This window comes from Elgaria multicarinata, chromosome 9 (assembly GCF_023053635.1).
Source record: "Elgaria multicarinata webbii isolate HBS135686 ecotype San Diego chromosome 9, rElgMul1.1.pri, whole genome shotgun sequence".
Taxonomy (NCBI): Eukaryota; Metazoa; Chordata; class Lepidosauria; order Squamata; family Anguidae; genus Elgaria; species Elgaria multicarinata.
The window spans coordinates 85,968,923-85,990,088 of record NC_086179.1 but is presented as its reverse complement, the minus strand read 5'-3'; the positions used below and the strand labels follow the sequence as shown (position 1 = coordinate 85,990,088).

General features: G+C 41.7%; 2 protein-coding genes across 2 annotated transcripts in view; both read right to left on the bottom strand.

Moving 5' to 3' along the window:
* LMNTD1 (lamin tail domain containing 1) overlaps nucleotides 1–20,006 on the bottom strand; it is a 135,094-nt gene extending 115,088 nt beyond the window's left edge. The window contains exons 1-2 of the mRNA XM_063135017.1: nucleotides 19,876–20,006; nucleotides 11,690–11,813 (exon numbers count right to left, since the gene is read on the bottom strand). Coding sequence (XP_062991087.1) covers nucleotides 11,690–11,813; nucleotides 19,876–20,006 — 255 coding nt within the window. The remainder of the gene's footprint in view (nucleotides 1–11,689; nucleotides 11,814–19,875) is intronic.
* The window catches only part of CDC123 (cell division cycle 123), a 535,395-nt gene that overhangs the window by 300,508 nt on the left and 213,721 nt on the right, over nucleotides 1–21,166 (bottom strand). The gene's annotated exons all lie outside the window — the stretch shown is intronic.

Genomic DNA, 21,166 nt, shown 5'->3' with positions numbered 1-21,166 from the left:
TTTCATTTTAAAACCTCCATCTTAATTCAACATGAAAACGCCAGGAAGGAAAGAGGCAGCCAGAGCACGCGATAGGTGTTTAGGCGGGGAATCAGCCAATCACCCTGTCCTACCCTCAAAGCTCCGCCCACATGTCAAAATGTGATTTAACTCCCCCAACGACACATAACTATAACGCAGTGCAAACTTGGACGTGATCTAAAAGTCACGGTAAATCACAAATGTGAATATGCACATCATCGTGTTAAAAACCTGGTGGTACGGCGAATGGAAGGCTGCGTCATGTGTCCTGAAATGTGAATATGCGCATTTAGGTCAGGGTAAACAAGCCATACAGACAAGCCCTAGCACTTAATCTACATGGCTGATTAAAGGCAGAGGGAGAGCTTGTTGGAGTCGTTCACATGTTGTCAATTCACAGCAACCTGGCTGTTCCCCTTGGAAAAGGTGCTTTTTCAGACAGTCTTTTAGTGCATCTTTTTTCCTTAAACGTGGCTCCCGAGCAGTTGTGCTGCAGATCCCCCATTCACCACACCACCCCCAATTAAATCCTGTGCATGCCAATTTCTGTGACCTGGCTGAGACCTGGCAGTGATGTGGTCAGGGGGTGGGGACGCCCCATTGAGATCAAGTAGCCATTGCTTCCTATTCGTAGCTGCATTGTTCCAGGCATTCAAAATAGCGCAATCACTGCTTCACCTATTGAGATTAAGTAGCCTCTGTTTTCCATTCATAATCTGGCAGCTAGCTGCACTGTTCCAAGAACGTAAAGAAACGTGCCTGTCAATCTAATCCCTGCCTGGTAGAAGTTTAAGAAGAAAGAACGGGCAGGGGGAAATCAGCTCACCTCTGAGTCAGTGGAGAGTAGACTGGTGGGTGAGGCAGCAGTGACAACATTATTATTATTATTATTGCCGTATTTCTTCAATTCTAAGACACTTTCTCTCCATATAAATATCTCTAAAAACGGGGTATGTCTTAGAATCGCAGGTGTGTTTATTATTCTTAGAATCAAAGCTTTTTTTCTGTTGGTACTGAAATTAGTGTGCATCTTACAATTGATGGCGTCTTACAATTGAAGAAATACGGTATTATTATTATTATAATATAGATCATGTTGGAATGACTCCCAGCAACGACGGCCATTGCTGTCTGGATGTCAACATCATGTAGCCTTCTAAAGATCTCCTCCATGGCCCTATTGTACCCCCTTGCTAGTAGGTATGTTTGAGAAAAACCCAGCTCAGAGATAGATATTCTTATCTTGTCTGCTCATGAGTCTTTCCCCATATCTTCATATGCTGATAAAACCAAGGGTGTGACCAGTTGGAACACTATCTTTAGCCAAAAGAAGATGGCTGCTTTTTCAGTGGGAATACTTGTCCAAAAAGTGGCCTTGGAGGTGGATCTAGGTACCCCGAGTACTCTGGATAGGAATTTATGCTGCGTTGACTCCAATGAGGTAATATCTGCATGGGCCCAGGTAGGTGCCCCATATAAAATCTGGGGATGATGATGACCACCATTATTATTGCGGATCATGGGGAGGCATTTGGTGACACTCTTAATTTTTCACAACGTCGCAATGGTGGAAGGGAGAGTGGAGAGGTGTGGGTAGACTAGGGGTTTAATTCATCACTTCCAGTAAACTTTCCTGAGTAGGGATGAGTGGACAGGGGCAAGGAACAATTTTCACATTCGCTGAGCTGCACCTATGGGTTAATGATGTTTAGTGGACTCCGCCCACCCAACCCAAAGAATGGCCAATTCAAGTGCTGTGTGACCCATGAAAGTGCGTTTTTAGCTAGTGTGTCACTCAATTTTTATCGCTTCGTGTGCCCTGCCTGACCAAAGCTGATTTCATGAAAATCCAGATAAAAGCTGGAAACGCTTCTGAATGTGTTTCCAAGTAGACTGAGGGCTGGTATCGGAAATAGCCCTTTTACAGGGAAATTTCTTTCATCCTCATAGAGTTTGATTGTCTGTGCTGCATATGGGTTCTTTATGCACTGCCAGAAATGTGAGCCGCAGTACAGTTCAATATACTGCTGACCAACAGTTAACCTCATTTTTGTTGCTGCCCCTTGAGAGCCATTTGCAAGTTGAAAGAAGGCGTTATCGGTAATGTAGTTATATTGCCGCTAAGGACCTGTTTGCTCAATGTATATTTTATTTGCTCTGTTCAGTAACTGGACGGTTAGTTCTGAATATTGCTTGTTCCTGTGCCAGAAGACCCATGCCTTGTGCTATAATGACAAGAGGTGGTCTGGTGGAAACCCAATCTACACTGCAGAAAAAGAGTTATGTAAAAGCAACATTTGCCAGTATTGCTGATGCAGTTCCAGATGGGTTAACGCTGAAGCAGACTTTGATCCCCTCCTTTTTAGGGTCAATTCATATGACTCTATTGACATACTGGGAATGTTGGTGAAGTGGGTCTGTGCCATGTTTGGCAACTGCTGAAGCTGTTGTAGAACTACTTGGGCATGAACCTAGCTTGCAACACAACCTTCTTAACCCTCGTCTGGCTGTGGGTTTGGATTTAGATTTTAGTTGGCATATATAGGCAGTCACACAGCATATGCTACAGCGGATACATCTACTTAGTTTACACTGGCAACATTGGCTTCAGGGCAAAAATTGACCTCAGGGATGGAATGAGGAGCACACGAGTCCATGGTTTACCATGGCTCAGAGCTTTATCACACCAGCGTTATACTGTGCAATCACTGCGAATTGCGTGCAAAGGACTCCGAAGTTTTCCAATTTATAATCTGCTTTTATTGTGAAGTACTCTGAAGTTTTCCACTTTATATTCTGCTTTGACTGTGAAGTACTCCCATGCATCCTGCTTTAAATGTCCTTCAAAGTCAAAAGAACCGACCTATTTTCGTACTACTTTAGGAGCGAACCATTTGTTGTTTTCCGAGCGGCCACTGGGGGCGCAGGAGCAGGATTTGATATGTTTAAAGAAAAAATAAACAAATGCTTACATCTGCGTAAATTTTAAAGATAGAGACATCAAAACTGGCACAGTAATAGATATTAAGGAGAGCATTAAGGATACCAAATTTGAATCAGATTGGGTCATCCGTTGATTTTTTATGATTTTTTACATTTCCCCCCTTAAACCCATTTCCTGGTACACAAAGGATTTTAGGAGCGCTGCCACCCAGGGTGTAATTTAGCTAAATGCTGTAGGGGATAATTCGAGGGAAACAGGTACATGGGATGAAGCTAATAGTCACATGTCAGGAAACTGTGGCTTCCCATACAACTAAAATGGGCCATTATTAAAGCTCAGGAGGTGTCAACTAGTTCAGTATCTGAAGAGAAGACTGCCGGAGAGTCTCATGTAATCTGCTCTGAATTTAACAGATGAAAGAGTTGAGTAATGTATAATAAAAGGGAAACCTATTTTATAAACCAGTCTTTCTCAACCTTGGGTCTAAAACTCCTGACATCCCTGACAATTGGCCTTCCTGGCTGAGTATGATGGAAACTGTAGTCCCATTGTTGCTGTTGTAGTCTAACAACAGCTAGTTTTAAAGAAAAGGGAAGGTGCAATGATAGAATTCTAGTTAGCCATGCTATGCACATCCATTTTTTTTCTGTTCCCCTATTGTCTCTGGTCAAACATTCTGCAGAACCAGTTTTACCAGGAAAAAAAAAACTGGACAAGGAAGTTGTAGAGATGCATATAATTTCCTGGCTCCACTCAAGAGCAAATTGATTTGTAAAATAAACTGCAGTTCTCATTCATAATTAGATACCCATGCGTGGAGTCTGCATTAATTAAGAAAAGGTCCTAATGCACCAATGACATCCTCAGTATGACTGTGCCTGGAGGGCTTGGAGCATACCCAACTCCTCAGGCATCATGGGAAATGTAGTTCCTATCAGGGCCGGTGCCAGACTATTTTGCGCCCTAGGCAAGGTGAGGTACTTTCACACACACACACACACACACACACACACACACACACACACACCAAAATGCCAACTTTTATTTTTAAGAACATATGTTTCCTGGAAAAAATAAGAAGCACAAAACTTGAAACTGCTAAATTTATTTTAAAGTGCAAGAAATACCTCATGCCAATTATAGCAAACAAATTGGAAAGGAACGTCTATGGGTCTAAAATGCATTATTTAATAGGAATATCACCTCCAAATCATCCCCCCCAACTCACACGCGCGCACACACACACACACTCAGCCTCACTCCAAACAAACACACGCATGAACACATGCATTCACTCAAAGACCCCATGCACCCCATTCACCCATACATTCTCTCTCTCTCTCTTCCGGGCGTGTTTCGGAAGTCCGAACATGGAGCCGCCCCACCCCCACCCCCACCTCTGCGTCCCTGTCTTCGCCTCGGCTGGGTGGGCGCAGGGCGCCATCTCGCCCGCCCAGGCCCAGCTGAATCCTCGGGCCGGGCTGGCTCACAGCCAATGCGCGTGAGTGATGTGCTGCACCCGGCGCCCGTTTTAGCTTGGCGCTCTAGGCAGCCACCTGAGTGGCCTCTATGGTAGCACCGGCCCTGGTTCCTATGTGTGGAAGCAAATCCTGGCTTATGTGCTACTTACAGCCAGAAGATGGGGATTGGAGCTTCCCTGCTGGTCTTTTTCTTTGATGACTCCATGGAGAAATGTGTAAACCTGGATTTTGGTGTCAATTTATTTATTTATTTATTTATTACATTTATATACCGCCCCCATAGCTAGAGCTCTCTGGGCAGTTTACAGGAATTCTAAAATAAGATAAAAACAAGTATACAAAATGAGTGTGCACACTATGGGTAATAAACGTTTACTTGCACCACTTTCAATACTCTTTCTGAAAAACACTGTTTTTCAGAACAACAACCCTGTTGTTGTTACTTTCAGTCTTTAAAAGCCAAGGTTTTAAAGCTGAGATTTAAAATAGAAAATTGATAAGACGTCTCAGCTGTATTGCCTTAAAAATGCTTTGGGTTTTTGAAGATTTCTCTACAGTTAGAGTCGCAGTTGGCCAAATCCTGCTCTTACAGACCACCTGTGCCTTTCCCCTATTCACTACGTAATTTAAACAATCCACTTGAGCATCTTACGTGTACGGACAGGAAAGCTTCCCATTACAGTCAAGGACCAATGAGACTTACATTGTTGTTCTGCAAAACAGTATGATGCTTTTATTTATTACATGTCTATACTGCCCCCGCAATCCAGGCTCAGCTCTGTCAACAATCACCATTTTTGCCCTCTACCCATTAGTAATCTTATTGTCTCTTTCTATCGGATTAGCAACTTATGTGCTGGTTATGCAGTTTTGCCAGTTCCTTGGGGGGTCTGATGAATATACAACAGGCATCATTAATACGCTGGTTTCTTGGGATTAAAATTCCTTACGGTTCTTAAGGGACTTGCCACATGGCATGAACCGTACATGAAAAAAATAAGTTTGCTTCAAATTAAGCCTTTTATTTGAAACTTGTTTACTCATAGTAAGCATCCCAGCAATCTCTAAGGTCTATTAATAGGCAGGCACTTAGAAAAAGGCACTTTAAAGACTTTGGCAGGTTCCAGGGAGGCCAAGCAACGTTTCCTGGCATTACACCCTCTCTAAATCAATTCCATTAAATTTATGCAAGTCCCCCACCCAACCCCGCCACTTTTAAAATAGATTTTGTTTGTTTCTGTTCTGCCATCCCCAATGTTATGCTGTGACAGGCGCTTCAGTTTGGATGCTGACTTGAACTGCTACCTCATGTTATTTTTGAGACATGAAATGCAAGTGTGGCAATGTAACTTCATAGTAGAGCCCTACAGATGAAAGCCTGGCTGGTTATTTTAAAAATATATGTGAACTTCAGCCTTCCTCCTCTCCTCCCGGTTCACGTTCACTAGGAGAAAAGCCTAAGGTAATGGGCTTCATCTCCCATCAGCCCTGGCTAGCACGGCCAATGATCAGGAAAGCTGGGATCTGTAGTCCAAAGCTTCTGGAAGGTGCCAGGTTGGGGAGGGCTGGGCTAAAGCATTTGGGTCTTTTAAGTTTAAGGAACAGGTGACTAAGGAGAGTGCTGGTTGAGTTTATAAAATGATAAATGGTGAGGGGGGGAAAGTGGAATGTGCATTTCTTTTCTGCCCCTCTCGTAATGTACTTCTGAATACCAGCTAATGGGGAAACAATGAAGGGAGGCTGCTGCCTTCCCAACCTGTTTGTGGACTGCCCAGAAACATCTTGCTGACCATGGATGGAAACAGGGTACTAGACAGGGTGGCCCCATGGTCTGTTCCAGAACTGCTCTTATGTGGTCATACCTCTTATGTTCAGAAGCAAAGTAGGACTGTTCTTCTAACAGTTACATAGAGGAAGTAATTTCAGCAGGGGAAGGTTTTTTTATCTCTAGATGATAAGCTGTAGCTAGTCAAATGTCCTGTTCTACCCAAGTATTACAATTACAGGAGCCGTGTCCTTCTCTGCATCTGTTCATTCAACCTTTCAATGCCTCTTTTCGTCTTACTCTGTGTCCTTCACTGGACTGCGGCAACTCCTGACACGCCTTTCCCCATAGATCATCTGGCTTCCTGTATTTGGCTACCTTCTTGTATAGATGCCTGCTTCTTATGCCCCTCAATTTCCTGCCAGCTTAAGATTGGAACAGCTCAGTCAGTGATAGCCAGGGACCCTACTGCCAGCCCTTGTCCCCTGTAAGTTTAAGGCAGCTGGGCTAATTACTGCCAGAGAATTCATTACCATGATCACCAAACGAAATTCCTTTACAAAATCGTGCTTCTTTCTATTTTGGGCCAGTTCAGAACAGGATCTAATTTATATAGGCTATGTGCATACAAAGGGACAGATTGGGACTCCAGGGGGGAATCCGCACGTCGTACCGAGATCGCTTCTAAGCGACCCCAGTGCGGCGTGAAAGCGATCATGTAACTTGCCTTTGGAAAAGCCGACGAAGAGACGTCCTTCCCGCCGCGGGAAGGACGTCTCTTCGTCGGCTCTTCCAAAGGCAAGTTACATGATCGCTTTCACGCCGCACTGGGGTCGCTTAGAAGCGATCTCGGTACGACGTGCGGATTCCCCCCAGGTGAGCCAGATTTTGTCTGCTGTCCTGAAGTTCAAAACTCCAATGTATAATCTGAACCCACAGAGTCATTTCCCAAGTTTTATGAATATCCAGTGGACTTGTATATGGTACAGGTACAATCCTGCACTCCTACTGCACACGTGCTCATCCAAGCTAATCCAAAGAAAAATGAGAAATGACCAACAGAAAAAAATGAAGTGCTGCAGGGAGGATTCAGAAAACGGTTGCAGTGCAACAAGGGAGAGGGCCTTTTCTGTGGTGGCCCCCCAATTGCGGAATTGACGAGGCCTGCCTGGCGCCGACATTGCTATCTTTTCTGCGCCAGGTCAAGACTTTTCTCTTCTCCCAGGCATTTAGCAATATGTAATTAGCCTGGGTTTGTTTTTGTATGTGAGGTTTCAAATTTTATGTTTTTGTGATTTTAAATTTTTGTATATTGTTTTTAAGAGTTTTTATCCTATGTAAACCGCCTAGAGAGCCTCGGCTATGGGAAGGTATACAAATGTTACTACTACTACTACCACTACTACTACTAATAATAATAATGTTCCATTTGAAGCCAGAAAAACATAGGTGCTAGGAGCTGTAGCAGCAATAAAGCCCAGGGTTTGTGTTCACTTAAATCTCTTCTGTGAATGACAGAAAGAAAGAAAGAAAAGTTGCAGAAAAATTGCTAGGCTGGGTTAGGATTCCATAGCTTTCAAAAAGGAAATGGTGGCAAGTTTCGCTTGAATAAAAAAAAATCAGGTTTACTGGGTCTTATTTTGTTGCGGAAAATAGAGCAGAAGGAACAGGAGATATACGGGAGGTGGATGTCATCGTCCAAAGGACCCCCGAACATCCATAAGGGGCCATTAACGAGTGTGCTATAAAATGCTCGTCTGATGACACTCAGTGTTGAATTGTTCTTAACATTGGTCACATGTTCAGCTCAGTTTTACATATTGGCCCGGGAGCAGGAGTTTTGCATACATATGCCTGCATGTTTGTGTGCTGTGGGTAAAGCTAAACAGTTGTCAGTTTGGATCGTTAGCGTTACAAGGTACAGTTGTCAGCTGGGTTGATCTGCCCCCAGAGATTCATAGAGCCAACTGGCAGACTCCTGAACGAGCTCAGTATGGGTCAAAATGACTTTGGGGGGGGGGGGAAGCAACTGAACAGCGAGACGCAAGAGGATACGTTCACCTATCAATTCTCTGTGCATGCTGCCCCATTAATTTCAATCAGGAGGCTCTGTGTTGCAGCTATAAGATGGTCCTGCCTTTTATTAGCCAAACCGGTCCCATTTTCAAACCTTTCAAACAGAAAGCTGATTCCCTTAAATTAACCTTGCCTCGTTAAACTCCTTCTCCAGGCCTGATTGCCAATTGTTTTCCTTCCATTATATTTATCACCGAGCTCCTTAACTGAATTGTTGCTCTGCATATTGACAAGCTGGTATGATTGCAGTGTATATTGGACTGCACATCCAGGTTTTACTGTTTTACAGATCCCTGTCAAGTGTTTGCAGTGTATAGTCAGGAACTGGGGCTATAGCCAAAAGTACAGAGTCTATTTGGCCATCAAAGCCCTATCTCATTCGGTTTGACAATTTATAATCTCTACAAAGATTAACTCTGCCTGCCCATGACATCAGTGAAAGAATTATTTTCTTATCGATCCCCAAAGTCATATTCCTTCTGACAATACGTATATGCAGGGCTACGTACAATCTGTGCAACATAAAATAAAATTCTGTCCTCAGACCATCCAAATTACGCACCAAGAAAAGTCAAATTCTGGATCATGTATAAATTATGGAAAGTGAGTGAATATGTATACAGGCTCTTACTTCGTATAATTAATTCATCAATATTCGTTTCTTTTTCGGAGGGGAATTGTTCTGATTTTGTGGTCGTGCACGGACACAGAAGCTGCACTCCCAATCACTGAAAATCTTATTCAGTCACTCTGTCTGCCCCATTCACGTGTTCATACTTGTAGAAATGAACACATCCATGCATGTGTGTGCGCACGTGCGCGCATGTGTGTGTCTGGCCAATCCCCAACTTGCACATGTTGAAGGACCACATTTGAACAAGATCAATGTATGTACACCCAAATGTGTCTAGGCGTTCGCACATGAATCCATAGGCTCCATTCATTGACATGAATATGGAACCTATACATATTGACCCGGTTCGAACGTAACGTTGAATTCCTGGCCCGCTTGCACTGGCTACCTATATGTTTTTGAGCCTGATTCAAGGTGCTGGTTTTGACCTATAAAGCCTTACACAACTCAAGACTGCAATACCCAACAGAGTGCCCTTCCTGGCAGGAACACACTACATTCATCATCTAAGTCCCTCCTCCAGTTGCCTCCTCTGAGGGAGGCTCAGAAGGTGGCAACAAAAGAGACAGCCTTCTTGGTAGTGGCCCCCTATTATTAAGACCTTTCTCTGGCACATGGGGTTTCTTAAAATTGTGTGTGTGTGTGTTGTCTTTTTATATGTACGTAAACTGTTCTTTATATTATGTACAATTACTCTATTTTTAAGGTTTTTAATTTCTGTAACCCACCAAGAAAGCTTTGGCTAATGGGTAATATAGAAATGTAATAAATGAAATGTATATTGTAGAATCCTTGGTTTTGGCATCTTTGCTTATTCATATTGTGTTACAATACACACACCCAACACAATACTGGAGATCAGTCTGTTCCTATTGTGCCACAATATTGGGTCTACATTCCATGTGAAATGAGGAGTGTAGCACAGCCGGGAGCGGGGACCATTCTTAGTTTTCCTTATTATAAATATAAATAGGGTGCTGTCACCACCAGCTGTGGAAGATACTTAAAAGCACTTTCGTTCTTCGCTTCCTTCCTGCTTTATTCTTGGTTTTAATTAATTACTACAGCCAATAACACACCAGGAGTGTTCTCCAATCTGGTTGCTTAAGAGTAAATTAAATGCCAGATAAGAATAGTTGGATTTTGTATGCCTAAACTAATACAAGCTAGAGAATGGAAATAGGCAATCTTTTGACACGTGATCACCATTTAAAAAAACAAAAAAGATAACATTTTGCTCACCACATGGCCAAAGTCTTCAATTGACCAGATACCCATTTGGCCTGCATCACTTCCAGACTAGATCACAGGGGTTTCTTTCATTCTTAATAAGGACTTAATTGGGGTTAAAGCCTTGTCACCCCATAAAATGTAAAGTTGAGAATAATGGTCATAATGTGTTATCATTATGAATTTCTATAATATAATATATATAAGCCGACAAATATGTGAAACATACAAAAACACGTCACATGTTACACAGCGCAGAAAAACACTCCCCATATTAATATCCTAACTTTAATCGAGATATATGCTAACCATCCACAATGCACCCAACCATAATGCTGTTCACAATGTTTTATAAATTTGTCAAACGTTTCAAATAAATGTAAAGATCGTAGTCATCCATTTCAATAGAATGAATGCAATCTGTCAATTTCAAAAGACTAATTATATTTTGAGAGATAGTCATCAATTCAACAACAGTTTATTGCAGTCAATTGTTAAAGGCAGTAATTGTGATTTCCTAATTTCTATGAGACTGTTGATAAACATTGTAGTTGTTATATTTGTCCGCCCACGCAAAAACAGCACATCTAAGTGTTATGTTACAATTATACCTATTTTTAGATGGGAAAGCCAAGGCTAACCATGAACATGGTTCACATGTAATGTCCACCCATAGGTTAATTAACCCATGGTTGGTTGGGGCTGCATGGGAACAAGTGAATGTGCTGCCTCTCACACACTCACCACTTCTGCTTTACACCCTATTTAGAAAACAAACCACAAACGCCCCATTCCTGGGTTGTTAAGGATGAAGTGTAAACCTGGAACTCTGGGTTGTTGAGGGGGAAACAACCCAAAGTTTTAACCCCTGGTTTGTTGTTAGGCAACAAACATATAGGAAAAGAAGTTGAGCAATAGCTCTTGGGCTTGGACATTGCTTTTACTTCAGATTTGCAGTTCTATCACCCAGTCCCAACTAGCAATCTCACAGCAATATTTTGAAGTAACTGAAGTTGCAGGACCATTTTCAAAAGCTTCCCAACACACAACACATTGCACTAGACCTAAGAGGAGTTTACCAGGGCACAGATAACTAAAGAAAAGCTATCCATGTCCAGGTAAAGTCATAGCTAGCGCACCAGTCTAAGCCAATATCATCCTTCACATTTGGATGCACAGGGATGATCCGGGACGATCCCTGGAAAAAAGGTTGGTGTAGAAAGGGCCTTAATCAAAATTGTATCTATTTATCCCTCCCAACATTTGAGCTTAATATTTGCCCCGTTTCTACTTGTACAAAGAGTTCTCTATGTGGAAAAAAAACAACACAAAGAGGAAGGGTGTATTTCTCCAAGGGCCCTGAATTCGAACATTGTTAATGGCAAATCTGACTATCTTTATGGAACGGACAATTTAACATTAAGCGGGGGGGGGGGGAATCATACAGGGAAATTAAATGGAAATGTCCATCTGCGTCCACAAATGTTGCCTTATAGTGACTCAGGAGTGCAATTACCAGCAAGCTGACAGACACTGACCTCTAGTCTTGCCTCTAGGTCTTTGATGTGCTGTTGTCTGTTTGTGTGCTCTGACTGCAGCTTTTCAATGGCTCCACTGCTGCTCGCCTCTTTGGTGATGAGCTGTTGGAGCAAAAGGAAGACTCTTTGTAAGTGAGAAGGCAAGGAGATCCAACAAAGGGGTAATTGGAAAGGCATTGTTAGCTACTTTGTCCATAATCCCTATCCTGCTGCCAATCATGTAGCTGCAATGCTATAGTAAAACAGTCTCTTTCAACCAAGCATGTATAGGGTATTGTCCCGTACCTGCTGCTTTTCCAAATTACTAGGGGAGAGGGGTGAGCCCTCCATTTAAGAATAGGGGGAGGTAGTAGAGGGGGGAAATATTGTATCTAAAATTAGTTATGGTGATGAGAATGATGGGCTACAAAATGAGAGTGCTATAAGTTTTATAAGAACGTAAGAAGAGCCATGCTGGTTCAAACCAAGGGCACAGTTCAACAGCACCCTCCTGCCCATGGTCCCAGCAACTGATGTATACAGGCTTACCACCTCTGATACCGGAGGCAGTACATATCCATCAGGACTAGTAGCCATTAATAGCCTTCTCCTGTGGCAGCGAATTCCATTGTTTAACTACCGTATTTCTTCGATTCTAAGATGCCATCGATTGTAAGACGCACACTAATTTCAGTACCACCAACGGAAAAAAAGCTTTGAGTCTAAGAAATAATAAACGACCCGCGATTCCAAGATGCACCCCATTTTTAGAGATGTTTATATGGGGGAAAAAGTGCGTCTTAGAATCGAAGAAATACGGTAAGTGCTGTGTGAAGAAGGATTTCCTATTCTCTGTCCTGAATCTCCCAGGCCTGCACATTTTGCGTACCACCAAGCTCATTTATGACAGCCCGTCAAGTGTGCAATAATTGCCCTGTTTTTGCTGCTTGCCTGGAGTTACTAAAACAAAGGAATGGTCAAGCATAGCTGCTGAGCTGTGGTTGGCTTTCTGGTCACAAGTTGGTGGGCCTGAACTGTTTACCACCTCTTCAACCTGTACATCATAAAGAGACAAATATCCAGTACTCTCTCCTCACAAGGCAACTGATATTAATAAGGCTGCCCTATAATGCTCATCCAAATAGAGAGGTGGGTAATAAATAAATACATCATCATCATCATCATCATCATTATTATTATTATTATTAACTGCTCAGGGAAGTGAGAACAAAACAGAATTCCAGTATCTTCCAGAATTGTTGAAGGCCCTGTTCATACTACACTTTTGGGGCATGGGTATACATACCCACATACCAAATGCACATGCCAGAACAGATATGTTGTTGTTGTTTTGGCCTTGTCCTTTTAAAATTTATTAAATATGTGCCCAACCCTATCACTTCCCAATTGCTATTTGAAGCTATATTAAAGGTGCAAGAGTCCCAAAATATAAACACATCTGATTCAGCTTGAATGATTTTAGACTTGGGGAATGGTACCCAGGTCTGGTAAGTAAAGTAGAAAATGGCTGAAGTGGCAAGACGTTGGTGATATATGGGAACTAGTTCATGGGTACCCATCACACCGGTTACTTCTCAGATTCACAGTGAACAACACTGACACTCAGGAAGACCTCTCTACTCCCCCCACAGCTCAGACCAAGAAAGAAAAGATAATGGCCCTGTTCACACATCACAGATACCCAGGGTTTAAACCCTGAGTAGCCATGAACAAGTGAGAGCCACTAATGAGTTAAACATCAAAGGCATGCTCCATCTCTGGGTTGTTTCTCATGATGTCCGAACCCAGAATTGGAGGTTGTTGTGGGTACGCTGCCCTGAGATCCTAGTGATATAGGGCGGGATACAAATGTTTTAATAAATAAATAGAACAACACAGACTTGTAAACCAAGAACAAACCATGGGTTACAAGTCTGGGCGATTCTTCCCCCAACAACTTTCCATTCCAAGTTCGAACATCACAATACACAACCCAGTTATGGAGAATTCTTGGGTTGTTTAACTTAACAGGAATGAATGGGCAGGAGCATGCATGCTCACTTGCTCCCACTTCATTATTAACAGCCATGTTTTCCATGTGTGAACCAGGTCCTAGCATATGGGAGAAGCAACAGCACTACCAAACAACTTTATCACTCATCAGGTTTTATATCTTTCTTTGCCCTAAGCCTTTCTGAATTCTTCAAAGGAAGAGCAGGAGATGTATGCAGGAAATAAATAAGTAAATTGGCTTAACATCATTGGGGTTATTAGATGTTCTTGGCTCATATTGAGAGGTAAAAAGATGTTAACTCCAGTCCCTCTTCCCCAAATTAGAAAATCTGAACACCAGCTGTATCCATTCATAAAAAGTGGGAAAAGTTTAACTGCTTTGATTATGCATGCAAAAGTACATTGCACAACAGATGATCAAAATTGAAATGGTCCAGGTCAGATTGTAATATTTGAGAACTCAAGTCTTTGTAGGCACAAAATGATTTGGGAGTAAAAGCTTTGTTAAAATTCTGGCCTATTATTTTTGACAATATGATATAAACAGATTCACGAGCATGATTAAAATCACAGGAAGTGCTAGGCGTGATATAAAATTTAGGAGAAACTACATACTAGCTGGCTATCTCGGTTTTATTATACAATTCACCATATATTAAATCTTTTCTACAAAAAGCTTTCCTCTTATGTTTGCCTAATAAATCCAAATAGAGCCTTTTATGGCAGACACTTGACTGGTTGTGTTTAGCTTAGTTTACAACATTTTGTTGAGCAGGCTTTTGAGGTAAGGGTGAGGCAAAATTAAGGTTTTATTACTAAACTGTAAAAGAAAATGAATAGTGAAATGCCCTGCCTAAGCTGTGGGGAGATAATTAGTACAGGTTTTTATGTTGTTCAGCATTTCATTACTGTTAGATGGGTATACTTATTTGTTTTGCTTTTTTACATAAAATATGGGCTTACATTTTTATTGTGAAAAACATAACTGGACCTACTGGGATTTATTCTAAGGTGAATTTCAGTGTTGTTTCATAAAGAATTAAATGACGCAATCAGAAAAACAAGGTAATGCAGTATTTTAATGGAATTTACTGACATGTTGTTATTATATTTATTTATTATTTCATTTACATCCTGCCCTTTTTCCTCTTGCAACGAATCCAAAGGTATCTTACATGGGCCTCTTTCTCTCCATTTTATCCTCACAACAACCCTGTGAAGTAGGTTAGGCTGAGAGTCAGTGACTGGCCTAAAATCACCCAGTGAGCTTCATGTTGACTTGGGACTAGGACCCAGATTTCAGGAGTCCATGTCCAACACTCTAACCACTACACCATACTGCTTCGTCCACATTTTTACACTTGAAGTAAAAAGGCCAAATGGCAGAGTACATATGGTGTGGTAGTTCTGTATTATGTACTCAGAAATGTGTACCTGTGTGCAAACTATAGGGTGTGATGGTGCTCATAGCGGGGAGGTTACTTACTAATACAAACTATGAACTCTTAAAATCCAGAACTACACAGCCCAGAAAGGGTCACTTCATGCACTTTATGGTTTGCTTCCACCCTCCTACCCCCACATACAGAAGACAGAAACATTCCTGCTCAGCACACTATTTTTCTCTATCAGTTTAGTCTTCCCACTCCACAGATGTCAATCAAAAATCAAAAAGTGAAAAAACCACCATCCCACCCACTAGCCAGTGACGGAAAGTTGAGTGACATTTTAAGAGGCACAAAGCAATGCAGGAATGGAAAACTTCTTGGCCAACAGCAAGGGTTAGCTTATTTATTTATTTTACCGTGCACTTAAGGGTCAGCTTACACATGCATGCTCACGAATGCAGCATCAAATGGATGATGTCCGTATGAATAAGCCATCACAGATTGCATACCACAGAGAGAGGTCTCACATTGGCTCAAATGCAAAGCTTTTTCAATGGAGTCTGTTCCCCCATTTCTCTGTGAGTCATCAAGTGTAGAGTGCTAAACACAGGCATGAGTAAGGCAGCCCAGAGAGAATCATATTTCACTTCCAACAGATAGAGGTACCTTATAAATAAAGAAATATGCTTAATTAATCGAGATGAATCATAGTCTTCTGTTCTGCTGGCTGGCAACAGAACTAAAGCAGTGGTTGAGTCCAAATAAAACCATGTGAAGCTGTGAATAGTACTTCTTGTTGGATGGAGTTCCCATTTTAACAAATCAGCGTGCAAATCATTTTTAGGTTTCTTTTAGGACTGAGTTGAAACATTCCATGTTTTTTGCAAAGGCTTTCGACAGTGCAGAAAAATGCCTACTCCTTCTGAAGACTTTTCAGTACTTCTTGTGATCATTTAATTGTTTAAATTATCATCGCCTGTCACAACTCCAGCTTTCTCAGTGATTATACTGTATACATAACCAAATCTGATTGGTTGGGTTTTTTGTTTTACTTATGGACATCATCGTATTAGGTATACTGCCATGATTCCATCCCATTCACTATCCCTTAGTTGGCTGTGATTGCTTATGTGACTAGAGCTTCTCTACATGTGATTTATTGTACACTCATGATTGGACACTCATGGAAGTTTGCAGGTCCTTTACATGACACCATCAACCTCCAAGACATCTCCCACACCTTTCCCCAATAATCTCGCTTTTAAAATGATCAGGGATAATGCACTATTTAAAATTATCACGGGATATCACAGGATACTAGATGGTGCTGTTTAGTTTAATTTTATGAGGCATTGCTAAGAGGGGAAGTTTTCAATTACAAATCATGTAGTCACTGTTGGTCACTGTCTAAAGGAGCCTTAGTCAATGCCGAAAGACCCCAGAAGAAGAAGACATGGTAAGGGTATGTCTACATTTTCTTTAATGTAGACATGTGCTAAGGCAAGGAAGGAAAAGCATCTTGGAGGGAAAATAGCAATAATGCAGCAGCAAATAAAGAAAACACTGTCACTGAACAGGATCGTTCAAAGGGGAATATTCACACCATCTAAATATTTGAGAGAGAATTTCCTACTCTGCCAAACCAGTTCTGACCCAAACCATGTAATCATGAATGGAATCAAAATTCTTACAAAATATGTTCACTTCATCATCCGATGCTATAAGTATGCAGGTCCAATATCAGTTAAATACTGATGTTTGACAACAGCATTTGTTTTGTTTTTTAATGCTTCTTATTCCTCCTATACATTTGAGGATTTGCCTTCTGCATCCATAATCATTGTCATCATGGGATAAAACAATAAATTACCATCTAGAGAGGTTTAAGGTGATGTGGAAAAAACATTCATTTTTATAAAGTTAATTCCACACCCCCAGACTTAATTTTAAAATAATTTGTTATACATTAATTGCTTCTAGACATTAATAACCACTTTGTTAATTAAGCTATTAAGATAGTTAAGCCCAAGGTGAAATCTAGGACAACCAACTCCACATACGTTTAGTATAAAGTCTCAATAGAGTAATATATTTAAAGACCTTAATTTGGGAATACTGGATTGCTCAAGAGATAGTTAATTGTACGGCTCATCAGCAGTTGATATTTGGCATAAATCAAAAGGGAAATGGAATTCCTTCTTAAGAGAGGGAGTTCCTACATATCTTGGTGGAAGACTAACCAATATTCATGTTAAAAATGGGGAGCATAGCTAGGAGACCTATTTCCCAAGCCACCAAGTTAAAACAGTAGCATGAATACCGAGGAAACATCAATTCCACCTGCTATTGGGCTGGAATGTTTCTTGCGGGAGGTCTGTCTCTACAACTACCATAACCCCTTATCATTGGCCATAGTGGCTAGGGCTGATGGGAGTTGTAGTCCAAAATATATGGAGGGTACCTGATGTCTACCCCTGAGCTCTCTCATCTGGTGGCTCTTCATTGGGCCTTTTCAAAAGACACCTTAAACCATGGCTTTAGCCACGGTGAATAAAGCTTTTTGCCTTATTCACTATGGTTAAAGTCATGGTTTAAGGTGTCTTCTGAATAGGCCCACCGTTCTTTGATCTGTCCCCTGATGTTGATTATGCAAACCATGTTGACTATCAGAAGTTTCTAAAGAGACGTATTCCATGCGATTACTTTGGTTAGTCTTTTCCCAGAGGTCTCATTTAAATCTCCACTTTTCTTTTGGCCCAAATTAACCAAAGTGGCAGATAAAAAATTTCCCGTCTGATCATTTTCTAGTTAAAAATCTCTTTCCCTAAATTGCTTTTACAGAGACAGATAGTAGTTCCCAATATCTTCCCCCTCCTGTCATGAAAACAAAATGAAACCCACAGGTATACATAAAGGGGCTGTTCAGACACCACATTAAACCATGGTTAAGCCACTAACTTGTTTGCAGCAAATGGTTAGTGTGATGGAATCGCTACGTTTGACTCAGCGATTCCCCGGCTGGAGAAGGGGGGGCCTGACTCAGCCAGCCCAGACACACGCCCCTTCACTGCCGCTTGTTAACCCTTTGTAGTCTAGGTTCTCAAGGAAACACGCCACACTCCAGAAATAGGGACCAAACACTTTTATTCTTCAAACTACACACTTTCATAAGGGTCCCCACATTAAGGTAAACTCTTAAGAGGTTTGGGGTGGGTGGGAAACACGGACAAAGGAATGACACACTTAGGACAGCAGGGACTAATACCTTATCCTCCCCCTTTACACACTCAGGCCTAATAGAATTCACACTCACTCCCCACTTTTACCACCCACCAGCCATAACTCCGGCAAGGTCCCTTGCCCAATTGTACCCAAACCTGGACTTAAAACAAAACAAACATACAACTCTGCGACTCAGCCTCTTGTTGCTCACTCTGACTTGACTTTACGTCACTCGAATTACGACTCCTTCCCTCAGCGGCCGCGTGGAGCCTCCGCCATCCAGCCGGCCCGGCCTGGATGCTCTGACTCACCATGCACACACTGGACTCCTGACACCCACAGGAAAGAGACCGGACCCTGAGCTGCCTAAGCCTTTTATCCCTTTCTGGGACCCCCTTGTCACCAGACCCACCCTGACCAATAGAAACCCCATAGCAACCCACACCTCTCCCGAAGGGAGGGGGAACGCTCCCAGACATTGCACAGCTGCAACTTGTTGCTTTCCCCCCAGTACCAGCCCGGAGAGGCGTTATCAGATGCCAGGCGCTTCTCGCCCAGCACAGCCTTGGCATTTCCCTTGCTACTCCCTTTTCAGACACAAAGAAACCCCGCTCCCTCTCCCTGGGATGAAGCAAAAGATGTTCTCTTAAAGGAACCATGGGCTCAGCCCATGACAGTTAGTGAGTTTAAACTATGGATATGGACCACCATGGTTAGGAATGGTTTTTTATTTATTTATTTATTTATTTATTTATTACATTTTAATACCGCCCAATAGCCGAAGCTCTCTGGGCGGTTCACAAAAATTAAAACCATAATAAAACAACCAACAGGTTAAAAGCACAAATACAAAATACAATATAAAAAGCACAACCAGGATAAAACCCAGCCATAATGTTTAGCTCAAAGTGCTTAACCACCGTGTCGTCTGAACAGAGTCTATAAAAAACAAACAAACCCAAAGACAGCACACTGATCCATGACTAAAAAATCCAAATCCGGGGCAGGGGGGGAATCTAAAACCTAGTTAGGTAGTACCTTTATTAGGACCAACCAAAATCCCACGAAAAGACTGTGCAAGCTTTAGAGTTCCCCAGAACTCTTCAACAGGGGGCTTTCTACATGGCACCACTTTCACTGCTGATGCCCCACCAAACCCCACAGCATCACAGTTGCAAAGCAACAACCATCATGATTTATGGACAGGATTGAACATGGAATATCCTGCCCCGAAACTTCGCTGGATCGGTTACACAGACATAATGCACAGCAAATAGCAACTAACGATGGGGCTCTCAAAGTATTCCCCCCCTCTTTTGTTCAACTCCATAGCAGTGAAAGGTGTTTTAGGTACCAGATAACAATGTGATGGCTAACAGCTATTTCTGAAAACATTAAGGCTAGCCATGTAATTCACATCTGTCTCTTTCCTGGATGAAACATGCTTTTCTCTGACCCAATTCCCAGCCTCCTGAGACTGATTTGGGTTTTTTAAAAGGGGGAGAAAGAAAAAGTCAGAACTCTGTGTAACCTTGAGCTTCTTCAGAAGAGCATTTTATTGCACGCACGCGACTGGCCACTCACGGATCTTCGCAGGTCATTTTGGCCACACAATAATCTCCCTGCATGTCTCCTGCTTCTTCTGATGTTTTTGCGCTACGAAACAAGACCCGGAAAATCCGTTTCTTCGTGGCTCTGGTGATAATTGGCGCCATTTCCTGCTGTGCAGGAGAAGCTGCGCTACAAAAACGCCCACTGAATGGGCCACGTGGTCGCTCCTTGCTTCCTCCTTCTTCCCAGTGTGAAGAAAGAGGAAGCTGCTCACCCCTACTGTGGGACAGAAGCAGGAGGCAAAGGAACTGTAGAGAAATGTGATTTCCACCCCGTCTGAAATCGCTCCTTGTTTGAGCTTCAAATATATTGGGAATCTGTGTACTATAATAGGACTTTGCATGGTTTATGCTGGCTTCAGAATGATGTCTTCTTCCTTTGGAACAATTTATTTTGAGCTTTCAATTTGGATCCCCTTTCCTTCTGGGGGGGTCATGTTATGCTCAACCATGATTATGTCAACGGCAGCAAAGCAAAGATTTGAATTCTTCCATGTTTTTGAACGTTTAGTCATTTTCCTTTTGAACCGCCCAGAGAGCTCCGGCTATTGGGCGGTATAGAAATGTAATAAATAAATAAACATTGAATCGGTCAACAATACGCTGCCAGGTTTAGAACCTTTGACAGATCTCACTGATATTGCAGTGTCATCATTCGTCATGTTTCAGAGCAGTTTCAGTAGTAGTAACTGAAAAGCAAAGTATATGTAATTGAAGCTCCTGGCAAGTATATTTTATATGTCTTTAATTGTTTTAAAGTCCTTGAATGTCATTGCATACAGATGATTGGGCAATTAACCCATGAAAAATAGCACAATGCCAAGCCAAAGTAACTCTAGGTAGAACAATAAATCTCTAGGCTTTAAAATGTTAAGAATGCTTGATTATGTTATCTAAATACAATATATAAATGTTTGCATTAATTAGTTTTTAAAATACCATTCATCTTTGAGTTATTCTGTAGTAATCTGAATTTACAATATGTCCTTGTCAAGAAAACTATCATCCTAATGTGTGGAATACTTTTTTCTAGATCTGTTTGCTCTTTCTTATTTTAGACAAATTGAAGAATAATGATGCAGGCTTGACTATGCATTTAAATGGGATAATTTGAAGTAACGCTATAAAAGGCAGACAGGATGGAATTCAAAGGCTGCTTTCAAAAACAATTGCTCCTTTTTAAAAATTAATTTCCCCCAAAATAAAGGCAGCAACTGGGTAAATGGATCAAGAGATTGACAATTAGATATAGAGTTTATCACCTC